Source organism: Oryctolagus cuniculus, chromosome 8 (assembly GCF_964237555.1).
Source record: "Oryctolagus cuniculus chromosome 8, mOryCun1.1, whole genome shotgun sequence".
NCBI classification, from domain to species: Eukaryota; Metazoa; Chordata; class Mammalia; order Lagomorpha; family Leporidae; genus Oryctolagus; species Oryctolagus cuniculus.
This window is the reverse complement of record NC_091439.1, coordinates 131,533,481-131,546,078: the sequence shown is the minus strand read 5'-3', so window position 1 is coordinate 131,546,078 and position 12,598 is coordinate 131,533,481. Positions and strand designations below refer to the sequence as shown.

The window sequence follows — 12,598 nt, the reverse complement described above, 5'->3', positions numbered from 1 at the left end:
CAGGGCTGGGTTACTGCTGAGGCTTGGAGCCAAGGACTCCATCCGGGTCTCCCACATGAGTGGCAGGGACCCACGCACTTGGGTATCTTCCTCTGCTTTCCCAAGTGCGTTCACAGGGAGCTCAATCCGAAGTGGAGGAGCCAGGACTTGAACTGGTGCCCATATGAAATGCCAGTGTTGCAGGCAGTGGCTTAATCTGTTGTGCCATGATGCCAGCCCCAATTATGTTTCTTTTTTAGAAAACATGTTGGTCATATGTTCAGATTGACCATCATTAAGATTTATTTTGTTTAGTTTTCATAAAGCAGGGTTTTCTTTCTTAATTGTAATGACTAGAGCCTTCTGCTGTTTACTGCAGTACATTCAGGTGCATGAATTATAATGCCATGGAGTTTATCTTATTTATATAATCAAAACTTGTGCTCGTAGTGTCAATACCATATAAAAATTGATATTTAACCCAAATGCTACCATATAAAACAGATTCAGCTGTGTTGCATGAGTGTGCATTAAGATCACCTTCTAGGGCTGGCGTTGTAGCACAGTGGGTTAAGCCACTGCCTGTGACACTGGCATCCCGTGTGGGCTCTGGTTCCAGGCCTGGACACTCTGCCTCCAATTCAGCTCCCTGCTAATGCACCTAAAAACTCAGCAAAAGATGGTCCAACTCCCTGGGCCTCTGCACCCATGTGGGAGATCCAGATGTGGGTATTTTTTCTAGGCTCTGGGCTTTGGCCTGGCCCAGCCCCAGCTGTTGCAGCCATTTGAGGAATGAACCAGCAGATGGAAGATTTCTCTTGCTCTGTCTCACCCTCTATCTCTCTGTAACTCTGCCTTTTGAATGACTGACTGAATGAATATTTAAAAAAAAATCAACTTCCTTTTTTTTTTTTTTTACTTCTGATGCTGCTTTGCTATCCTAGAAACAAATCTCTAAGGGTCTTTAAGTTTGTTGAAGTTTGTCTCGTTGATTCTTACTGGAATTGCAGTTAATTTTTTCATTCTTACATTGGATTAAATTAAGAAGTGGCTCTTACTTTTTAGACAGCTTGGAACAGTGATGATAGAATACTGGTATTAATGGATTTTCTTTCTAACCTCTAAACAGAGCAGCATTTTGCTGATGTCGTACTCAGCGAAGAATTTCTCAATCTTGGCATTGAACAAGTGTGCAGCTTAATCTCAAGTGACAAACTCACCATTTCTTCAGAAGAGAAGGTGAGTGGATGTGTCGTTGCCCCGTGTGCAGTAATGCTTTTCTTCACTTTGTTGTGTAACTTAGTGATCCTGTTTGTGTAGGGGTGCCAGTTTGATCTGGAAGACAAGAGACCCAGCCAATTGACTGCTTGGTTGTCAGCTTAGGTGACTATGTTTTCACTTCCCTAAATTGTTACGTTAGAGTTTTGTACTTCACCTCCAAAGCATGAGCTTGCACTCATTCAACTATGGGAAACGAGTTCTTTTTGGGAAATAAATATCTTGCTACCACTGGATGCCTACAGACAGCTTGACCTCCAAACACAGAGTTCCTCAGTAAAGACCTTCACTGCCTTGCGAGTTGACGGAAGTTACCCGGAATGGCAACGTTTGACTAGTTCTGGACTGAGCGTCCTCCATGGAGACTTTGTGTTGTGCTGCTTCCCTGTGGCCTGAGCCTCACCCTCCTCAGAGCTCCGTGGCTGCCTCTTCTGGCTTTGCCTTTGCTCCCTCGACATCCTGCACTGCCCGTGTTAGTCACCTGCGGCCTTCCGCTGCTCGGAAAGAGCCCCTCTCTTGGGTGGCCTTTTTCTTTGGGGGGTTTGTGGCACCCTGGAAGTCAGGGCATGACAGCTGGTGAAAACACTGTGCTCAGAGGAGATGCAGCCAGAATTTCTCCTTTGTGTGCCTTGCATTGGGAGCTCTCTAAATTCTTACTGTCCATCGCAAGGATATTCGTTCTGCCTGGGCATAAAAAGACAGCTTTTTCTGTTTACAATATGAGAAAATACGTGAAAATTTGTGAGATGGAGTCTTAGCACTGTAGACATACAGAGGAGGATTTTGCTCTTCATATTTAGTAAACCTATTTGGAGTGCTTACCCTATACCAGACACTGTTGTAAGGTCCTGAATAAGAGAAGAGAATTCTTTACTCACAGAGTAATAGGGCAGCCAGTGGGGTAAATAAATAAGTGTGGAATGCTATAAAGGGTAGTGTAGTGTTTCATTTTTCTGGGAATAAGCATGAGGATGATGGTTCAGCTTGGGTCAGATATATGATCCAAGTCTTTAAAAATGAGTATTGGTAAGCAGGAATTACTACCTAACAGTTCAGATGTCTGCATCGCACATGGGAGTGCCTGGGTTCAATTCCCAGTTCCAGCTTGATTCCAGCCTCCTGTCAGTGCACACCCTGGGAGGCAGTAGTAGCTCAAGTAATTGATCTGCTTCCACTCACGGTGGAGTTTCCAGTTTCCAAGGTCAGCCTGACCCAGTCCTGGCCATTGTGAGCATTTGTGGAGTGCACCATTGGATGGGAGCACACACAGTCTCTCTCTGCCTTTTGAATAATGCTTTTTGTAAAATTAACAAGAAAATAAAATATGTAATTTGCTAGGAAAATAGAGATCCATAGGAGTGGAAGGGTAGAGGAAACAGATTACACAAATGTACAAAGGAATGATTGCATTCAATTTGTTCCGTATGAAGCGTATTCAGAATTTGTTTAGAGGGGTAGGAGGTAAAATGGAAATGTCATCATAAAATATCCTCTCAGCTATCTTGAGGAACATTAACTGTTTCTAGTGAGGAAGAGCTTCTAAAGGGTTTTAACCAGCAGGAGAATACCATGTAGCATGGTAAGTTCTGACCCATAGAAATGTGAGGGCTGTTCTAGGTTTCTCTGATAGCCAACAAAGCCAGCCCAAAATTGTAGTGGCTCAACTAATAACCATTTTTTTAAAAAAGATTTATTTTATTTATTTGAAAGACAGAGTTACAGAGAGAGATAGAGACAGACAGAGAGGTCTTCCATCTGCTGGTTCACTCCCCAGATGGCCGCAACAGCCGGAGCCAGCAGCCAGGAGCTTCTTCCAGGTCTCCCACGTGGGTGCAGGGGCCCAAGGACTTGGGCCACCTTCCACTGCTATCCCAGGCCATAGCAGAGAGCTGGAAGGGAAGAGGAGCAGCCAAGACTAGAACCGGGGCCCATATGGGATGCCAGGGCTTTAACTCACTGTGCCACAGCGCTGGCCCCAACTAATAACTGTGGTCACAGTTCATGTAAGGCATAATAGAGATGGCTTCCTCCTGCTCCATATTGCCTGAGACTTCACTGGGAATGGCCCAGATGGCTGGAGAGACCTGGGGTGGCTCCATTAGAGCTGTGGATGTGGGTCTGGAATATCCAAGATGGTTCCTTAACTCACTTGCCTAGGTTCAGGGCTGGGGGTTTCTAGGTTCCTCTTTCTCAGTCTCCCTGTATGTCCCCTCCTGTCCTCTGTAGCTTGCTTGAGCTTTTTCTTGCATAACGGTTTCAAGTAATCAGACCCCCTACTTGACATCTGGCTTGTCTCAGGTGAGCATTTCAAGAGACCAGGGTAGAAGCTGCAAGGCTTCCTGGGGCCCAGCTTCAAGAGTCACACAGCACCATGTCCACCACCCTGTGCTGGTAACACAGGGCCAGGTTAGGTTCAGCATGGGGAATACTTCATGAGGGTGTGGGTTCCAGGAAATATCATTTTTTAGTCTCCATCTTTGGAGACTGTCCATCAGAGTGATGGGTAGAGTGGATCAGCAGTGGGATGAGGGCTCAGGAGGAGGTTGCTGTCATACCACTGAGCAGTAGGATCTGTGGTGGGAAAGTAGAAGCAGCGATTGAGAGAAGACAGAATGAGAAATAGTAGATGGAATTGACAGGATGCCGGCTGTTGTCCACTTCTTTATCTCCGGCACCTGGCAGGTAGAGAGATACAGTGATACTTGCAGAATAATTTAAAAAGGGAAGTTAATTACGATCTGTTTGATTTTTAGTGTCTTGCTCTGTGCCGGTATTCAAGTTATCTGTATTCATTCCCAGTGACCCATTTGCATATTGTCAAACATTTTCTACAACCCTTTAAAGATTATCAGGGGTTAGATTCATCAGTTTGAAGGGAATTTATATAGACAAACTCTATCTCATATTAATGTATTAACTTTCTCATAGGTAAATGTTGTAAGTAAATGCCCTTCTTGTTTAGCTTGTAAAAATTTGAAAATAAGGGAGAAGGAGTTTGGTGCAGCTGTTGACATACTACTTGAGATGCCTGCGTCCCATATTAGAAAGTTCAGGTCCAGCTCTGCCTCTGACTCCATCTTCCTGCTAATATGCTCTCTGGGAAACAGCAGGCGATGAATCAAGAACTTGGATCCCTGCCACCCATGTAGAAGACCTGGATTGAGTTCTAGACTCGGCTTCAACATGGCCAGGGTTGCAGGCATTTGGGAAATGAACCAGCAGTTGGAGGATCTTCGTCTGTTTCTGTCTCACTCTTTCTGTCTTTCAAATATAAATAAATAATTTTTAATTTCAAACTATTTTAATATATTCTGCTATTACCGAGTTCACCTGTTTTGCAGATGCTTGACTTGTGTTTGGTTCAGTATTTGTAAACTGAAAGAAAAAGCTGAAATGAGTTGTTTACACGGGTACATGATTTTCATCTCAGAATATCACTTTACTTTATTATTTTGGTGCTTTATTCTAAAGGGACTTGAGGTTTAAATATAGGTAAGTAGAACTAAATTCATTTTGGAAAGATTATCAACAGTGAAACAGACCACATATCATCAAATTTCCATAGCTATGGTTTGGTCTAGTAAGGTTAGATAATGTACTAATTGCTTAGTAAATACCAAATGAGAAAAGTACTCGGTAAATACACAAAACTACTGAAAATACTTGTTAAAGTACTTACTAAATATCCTCCGAAAAAAGTAAAGAAAGGAGAAGAGTGAAGAGTTTTGTAAGTACATCTCAAGTCAGGGTTTTGCAAATGTTTGAACCATGGATTAAACTTGGACATCTTAGCAAGAGACCCCTCATCATGTTTTACCCAGATGTCCTGATACAAAACGCATTACTTCTTCCTTTCCCTGTGTTTTCTGCCCAGGTATTTGAAGCAGTAATAGCCTGGGTGAACCATGACAAAGATGTGAGGCAAGAATTTATGGCTCGGCTGATGGAACATGTACGGTTACCTCTGCTTCCTCGCGAGTACTTAGTTCAGGTAAATGCATGTGCAAGACATCGGGATAGACATAGCTCCAGGTCCTGGGCCTGACAGCACCTAGACCCCCTTCACATGATGACAAGAGCTGTAGACTATGGACCCATGGGGTGCAGGGCAGAGGACAGCAGAGCCACCTGCCGTCTTCGGTGGCTGCTTCTCTTGAGCCATTCTCTGTTCTTAGAAATGGGCTCCCACTTCTGTTTCTGATTGATGAGTACTAGAGCGTATTGAAGTGGCATTTGTGCTCAGTTAAGTCCGTGTAAATAATTGCATGTGAGACCATGCCTTCTGCTGTCAGTCTTGTTTGCCACCGCTACTTTTTTTTTTTTTTTTTTTTTTGGCCTTTAGGTAGCTCCTCTTCTGATTGCCCTCTAGAAATGGAATTTGAAGATTTGACCCCAATACTATCTAATTCTACTTCATAATTTCACAGCGGTGTGCATTTGCTATCTATCTATGAACAAAAAGCCCCGTCCTCCAGACAGCCAGGACAGGGTTCTTTTGTAATGTGGATACATTATTTTAAAATATTTTGAATCTCTTCCAGATATTTTATTTGTCCTCTTGGGTTTGTAAAATATATCATTAACCTACTATTAGTGCCTGTTGCACCCACAGCATTCATTATTTAAATTTTTTTCTTGCTTTTCTATTTGTCTTGATATTTAAAGATTAATAATATTATCTAAAGAGTTTATAATATTCTGTAGCTGACATTGAAGTTTATAATTTTTCAGTACATCTGTTTTTATTACCTACATGAGGGTATTTCAAAATGTGCAGGGAAAAATGGAATTAAAAGGTAATGCAGGACCAGGCATTTAGCTGGGGAGTTAAGAGGCCTGTATCCCACAGTGAAACACCTGAGTCTGATTCCTGGCCCAGCTCGTGCGTCCGATGCCAGCTTCTTACTGGTGTGGACATGGCAGGCAGTGCTGATGGCTCGAGTGTTTGAGTTCATGCCACCCATGTGGGGGACCTGGATTAGGTTTCCTGCTCTCTGCTTCAGCCTGGCCCATCCCAGGCTGTTGCAGACATCTGGAGAGTGTTTGTTTGTTTTTTAAGTTAAAAAAGGCTTTTGGCACAGTGGTTAAGTTGCACCCACATCCCTTGTCAGAGTTCCTGATTTTGAGACTCAGCTCCTTTGCTTATGACGCAGCTTCCTGCCAGTGGGCACCCTCGGAAGTAGCAGGTGGTGGCTCAAGAACTTGGTTCCCCGCCACTCATGCGGGAGACCTGATTTAAGTCTCCAGCTCCCGGCTTTAGCCTGGATCAGTCCTGGCTGTTGCACGCATTCAAGGAATGAACCAGCAGATACCAGGTCTCTCTCGGCCTTTCAAATAAATGAAAATGAATAATAAAAATTGCCTTAGAAATTTTTAAAAAACACAGTGCACATGTTTCAGGCCCAGCATATTTGTATTTTTGTCTGTGGGCCAGGTACTTGAGTATTTTTTTTTCTTTTTTCATTAATCATATTTATAAACTTTGCTCTCTTAGTTCTTCGCTGAGCTAATGAGAACAGTTACTGCTTTTTTCCTCTTTACTTCTGTTTCACTGACAGCTTTTTCATGAAGCGGCCTCACAGGGTATGTCTGACTTTTTATTACAGAGAGTAGAAGAGGAAGCGTTGGTCAAGAATAGCAGTGCTTGCAAAGATTATCTCATTGAAGCTATGAAGTACCACTTGCTGCCCACAGAGCAGCGCGTATTAATGAAGAGTGTCCGGACCCGCCTGAGGACGCCCATGAACCTTCCCAAAGTAGGATCTGTTGTTCATACGTGTTACCTCATCTGAAAGGCCCACAGTGGCGCTGACTGGTCATGTTTTTGCTCATCTGAATCTCCATGCTGTATCGTTTGAGTCTCCCTTGCAAGAGACACTGTGCATGGTGGTGTGTATAACCCAGCCGCTGTTGATTCCGTGTTAAGCCTGCGGATAGCTCGGTTCATTTAATCTTCATCAGCTGCATGATCTCGCTCTCCGGGAACAGAAGGCAGCTCATTTCTCTCTCTTGAGTTGAGCTACCTCTAGTAATAGTAGAGCCTACTAGTTATAGTAAAAGTTAGGCAGAAAAATTCCTATGTAAGCCATGTGTATGTGATAACTGAACCCAGTAGTTGTTCAGAACACATTGGAATCTCAGGTAACGTAGTAGCTTGTTCAGCTCTTCGCCTTCTTCTGTGTTGTATACTATCTGATGGTTCCCACACACTGTGTGTAGTCATTTGAGCGTAGATTTCTCACATTGTGTTCATATCTCCAGTGTTTGGTTTTCTGTGTGAAAGTTCGTATTCTGCCTTTATCTTTTCATTTATGGCCATTTGTGTTTTACTCATTTGACTTTCCTTGTGGATTAACCCCTCACTCCTGTGTGTCTGCTTGCAGTTCTTTCTGCTCTGTGTATGTCTCCGCAGGGCTAGAAGACCAGCACCTACGGCAGCGTTTGTGTGGGGGCCATCACATGATCCATGTTATAGCACTTTGACTTACATATTTATGTTAACTCTTGTGAGTGTCTGGGGGTAATGCCAGATTAAGAAATAAGAATCTGTGTATCATCTTTAGTTTGTTACTCTATCCTTTCCATTGCATTATGTCTTTTAAATTCTTTTACTTCAATGATTTTATTTGATTTTTTTTCAACTTTTATTTTTGGAGTCTACATTTGTTTCAAATCTATATTGATACTGTTTTTCTGTTTTTTTTTTTTCCTAGTGTTAATGATTCTCAGTTTAGAATTAGCTGCAGATTTGGCCAGTGTATTGTTAGCTCAGTTTTCTAGATCATTAGTCAGTATTTAAATGTAGGACGGACCCCAGCGAACTCTGTGATGGCACCTTAGTAGAAACACCTACCCGCTGATCCAGTCCCTTGGTAGAAAGGCTCACTCTGTGTGATTACGTTTAGTATCTAAGCCAAAAGTGAGTGACTGGCATACAACACTCAGTGAGATTGAGGATCAAATCGGTATAAATTTGGCGTGTTTTTCTAAAACATCCTCTGTGTGTTACTCATCATTTTATTGGCCCCTAGAGGTTTCAGTGCTTTTCTCAAAATCATTCTAAATTTTTACTGAAAATTATCGCTTAACAAAGATATTTACAAGGCATTCACTCCCTGCCCTGTTTTAAAAATTGGTGTTTGCCTCTTTAAAATTTTCTGATCTCTCCTCAGTTCTCCAAGATTTTTCAAAATAATTGTAAGTGGCTCAGTAAGTACATTAGCTAGTTCCCTAAACACCTCAGTATGCATGCATCTGGGTCTGCTGCTTTTATAAATGTTTACATTTTCCAAATGCCCTTTTACCTGCTTCTGTAAGTAGCCATCTATATAAGTCTTCATTACTTCATATTTGTCCTTGTTATTTGGCGTCAGTTTTTGTTCTTACAAACAATCAGTTTATAAGTAGTGTTCACAGTCTTGGCTGTAGTAGATTTAAAGCTATCATTTCTTTCATACAGATCTTTCCAGTTTCCTTCTAAGTAGTTTATCGTTAATAGGTATTAAGCATTTCATTTTTATAAAGAAAAAAAATTCCCTTCTTGTAGATTTTCTCTTTTGGCATCTTCAGCTATGCTATCTTTAGCTATGCCACAGAGACCTTCTGGTTTCTGGAATAAACATATCATCTTTGAACACCTTCTGAGGAGTTGTTGGTAAAATCCTGCCAAGTATTTTATTTTCTCATCGGTGGCTTTGTGGTCATCTATTCCGTCTACAGTGTTTCTGGGCCTCTTTGGTTGTGGCTTGGAGTGTCCCTGCCAGTGTGTTAGACTTCTCAGCTCTAGCTTTTCTTTTGTGAAGTGGGAGGGGCTCTGCAGGGACTTTGTTCCGCTCTGTCAGGGCTGCTAGAAAAGCAGGCAGCAGGGGTGGGGGATGGCACTGAGCGTCTCTGCCCGCAGGACCCCTTCCCAACGTGTATTCATCCATGCACCTTTCATAAAGGGGCTCTTTCAGCAGCACCATTTGTCAGTTCAGAGTGGTTATGTTCAAGATTAAGTCAGTGGGTAAGAATGAAGCGAGGATTAATTTCTCATGCTTTTGTATTTCCTAGAAAAGATGCATTCGATGATAGTAATGAGTCAGATCAAACAAAATCTGATAGTGGTGCCAAGGGAATTACTATAAAGTTTTGATAATATTTTTTTTACCACCGCAGTGCCTTAGTACTTTTCTATTGGGCTCTCATTTTGTGAACTTACAATCATTTACTTATGTGTCAGATTTTAGTTATGCATTCTCAATAACTGGTAGTGGGGTTGTATTGATTATCGTAATAAAAGGTTCACATTTTGCTACTGTGTTTTACCAGCTCCATGTCCACTTTGGGATTTGTGTCACAGATGCTGTCAAATTTGGGAGTATATAATAGTTTTCTAAATATTTACCTGGAAATCTCTTGGAATTTCCAGTTACAAAATGATGAAACCTGGCTTTTCAGGAGAAAAATTTTAATATTTAATAAATCATGAAAATGAAAAGAACAAAGTTTAGTTAACCTACGTTTCAGGATTGATATTTAAAAAAAAAAAGATTTATTTATTTGAGAGGCAGAGTTACAGAGAGAGAGAGGTTTTCCATCCACTGGTTCACTCTCCAAGTGGCTACAATGGCCAGAACTGAACCAGTCTGAAACCAGGAGACAGGAGCTTCTTCTAGGATGTCTATGAGGGTGCAGGGCCCCAAGCTCTTGGGCTGTCTTCCACTACTTTCCCAGGCCATCAGTAGGGAGCTGGATTGGAAGTGCAGCATCCAGAACTCAAATCAGCACCCATATAGGGTGCCAGTGCCACAGGTAGGGGCTTAGCCTACTGCACCACAGCACCAGCCCCCAGGATTGATTCCTTGAAATGGCTTAACTCCCTACCCCTTTCCCTTCTCAAATATGCTACCTTTAACTTTTCCCGACAAAAGATCTTTCCTGTTTTCTTCTTTCTTCATAGTATAATTAGTGTGATGTTTCTCAGATGGGATCAGGTGTCTTTTATAGGTAACTGGGGCATCAGAATTAAGACAATTCTTGGGGCCAGCACTGTGGCACAGTGGGTTAAAGCCCTGGCCTGCAGTGCTGGCATCCCGTATGGGCACAGTTCGAGTCCCAGCTCCTCTACTTCTGCCCAGCTCCCTGCTAATGCACCTGGGAAAGCAGCAGAGGATGGCAAAAGTGCTTGGGCCCCTGCACCCACGTGGGAGACCCAGAAGAAGCTTCTGGCGCCTGGCTTCAGATAAGCTCAGCTCTAGCTGTTGCAGCCAGTTGGGGAGTGAACCACTGGATGGAAGACCTTTCGCTCTCTCTGTCTCTACCTGTCTATGTAACTCTGTCTTTTAAATAAATAAAATAAATCTTAAGGGAAAAAAAGAAAGACAGCTCTTCTGCTGATAGGTTCACAGTGGTCCTCTGCACCATCTCTTGGTTTCTCACACCATCCCCGTCTTCTGGTCCTCTTCTTGTGTTTCTCCCTCGTGTCTTGTATCTCTGCTTCCGGGAATCCTGGAGCCCCACCCCGTTTACCTCTTTGGGCTGAATAAAGGACAAATAACACTCCTGTTCTCTGTCACAGCACGTTTTCCCTTTCGTCTTCATTTCGATGTGCCAGAGTGAGCTATCGTACGGAAACGCATGAGGTGCAGTTTGAGAATCATGAAATGTATATACATCAGGATTTTTTCTCAAGGATTTTTTTTAAAGTATTCCTTTCTGAGATTTTTTTTTAAATTGATCTTCATCAGATATGTCATGCAGGACTGTGTGTGTTGTCCAACTATTAGGCAGGGTTTTGGAGTTCAGCACAGATCCCTGAACACAAGGTTGATCTTCATGTGCGTTCCAGTTCTGCAGTTTTACGTCTTTTTCCCCCAATCCCACCACCTTTTCTGTTTTTCCTTGTAGTGGTAGGAGGGTAAAATATTCTGGATTTTCTTTGTTATTTCTTCTTTGTATTTGAATAATTAACCTGAAAAAAAAAATTGTGTGGTTGGTCTATGTTCAGTCTTGTTTTAAGACCTTTAAAATTCCTTCCGCTCTTCAGTTACTCAATCGCTAAAATGGGCTTCTTTTGGGAAGCCTGGGCTTTGCGCTGATTCTGCAGGGGTGTTTTCCATACGTCCGCCTTTGGGTAGTTAAGCACAGGTGGGGCATTACTCAAGCAGGGTTGCAGACTCCCCTTTTTGTGTCTGAGTTACTCCATGTTCTGTTTTGATATTTTGTTTCTTTTTAGCATGTTTTCTTAACATCATCTCATCTTTTCCCCAAGATCCTTGTTTAGTTTTCCACATATGACATTGCTGTTTCCATTCTTCTGATTTGATGGCTGTGTTTTCATTGTTGCCAGAACATGCTGGTTTGTGCTTAGTAAAAGTCAGACACATTTATATCTGTCTCTCGAGGCCCTAGGTCCAGTTCTACCCCTTCCAGGAAGCTTTTGCTAAATTATAGCGACTTTCTATTTTCTAATCAGTAGTGGCAGTTAATACCTATGCTAATTACAATGGCCTTTTGATCATATATAATTGTACATTGTTCTTATTACTTCCTGGATCTTGTTTCTATAGTGAGATCCGTAAGCTCTTAGGAGGTAGAGAGATGCCTCATAATTCTTATGTAGAACCCTGTTGGTGGCTCTGGCCGGAGAGAGATGGTGGGCACGTAGTATATAGTTGCTGGGTTGAGTTGAGGAAACGTGTAGGTCTTACTTATTCTCAGCAGTAGATGTTATGCATTCATTCACTGTGATTTCCGACATCTCCATGATGTGTCCCGTTGAGTGGTTTTGTTTGGGGCAGTAGGGAGTTGTGTTTACTTGAGGTCTGGGAATCTGTGCTTTCTTGTTAATTTCAACTCACTGCACTGCTTCTCCTCTGATAGATTTTTTTTCCTTCTTCCAGCTTTCTGTAATACCTTAGTGTCTTTTTCACTTCACCCACCCAGTAACGTATATCTCATTTCAGTCTGTTCTCCTGGGTTGTGGAGGCCCTAACCCCTGATCCTGTAAAACCAGGATCTTGTGAATGGCAAGCTCTGTGACAGCCTGCAGCCTTGCCATGCCGACTGCCTGCTGGTTCTGTTTTTGTTTTGGCTTAAATATTGCTTTTGCTTGAAGGATCAGAAACTTCTGTTTCAATTTCTGAAAGTTTTATTTTTGACTAAATGTGCTAGATAATAGCATTGTAGTTCTAGCTCGTGTCCCTTTGTTGATGTTGATTAAGTGTTGGTCAGGTGGTTGTTTTTCGCAGCTCAGCCCGGCATCTTCATCCCCTCATGCTCCCCACACCATGCCTCTGTAGGACTCTGTAAATCCCTGAATATGTGAGAGCTGTGTGCTCAAGTGCTTACGTTTCTGCTT

The 12,598-nt window shown here is 42.4% G+C and overlaps 1 protein-coding gene across 2 annotated transcripts in view; it reads left to right on the top strand.

Annotated features, from left to right (window-relative positions):
• KLHL2 (kelch like family member 2) overlaps window positions 1-12,598 on the top strand; it is a 121,526-nt gene that overhangs the window by 89,052 nt on the left and 19,876 nt on the right. For both annotated transcript variants that reach the window (XM_008273508.4, XM_070047275.1), the window contains 3 exons: window positions 1,109-1,218; window positions 5,132-5,248; window positions 6,864-7,013. In XM_008273508.4, coding sequence (XP_008271730.2) covers window positions 1,109-1,218; window positions 5,132-5,248; window positions 6,864-7,013 — 377 coding nt within the window. The remainder of the gene's footprint in view (window positions 1-1,108; window positions 1,219-5,131; window positions 5,249-6,863; window positions 7,014-12,598) is intronic.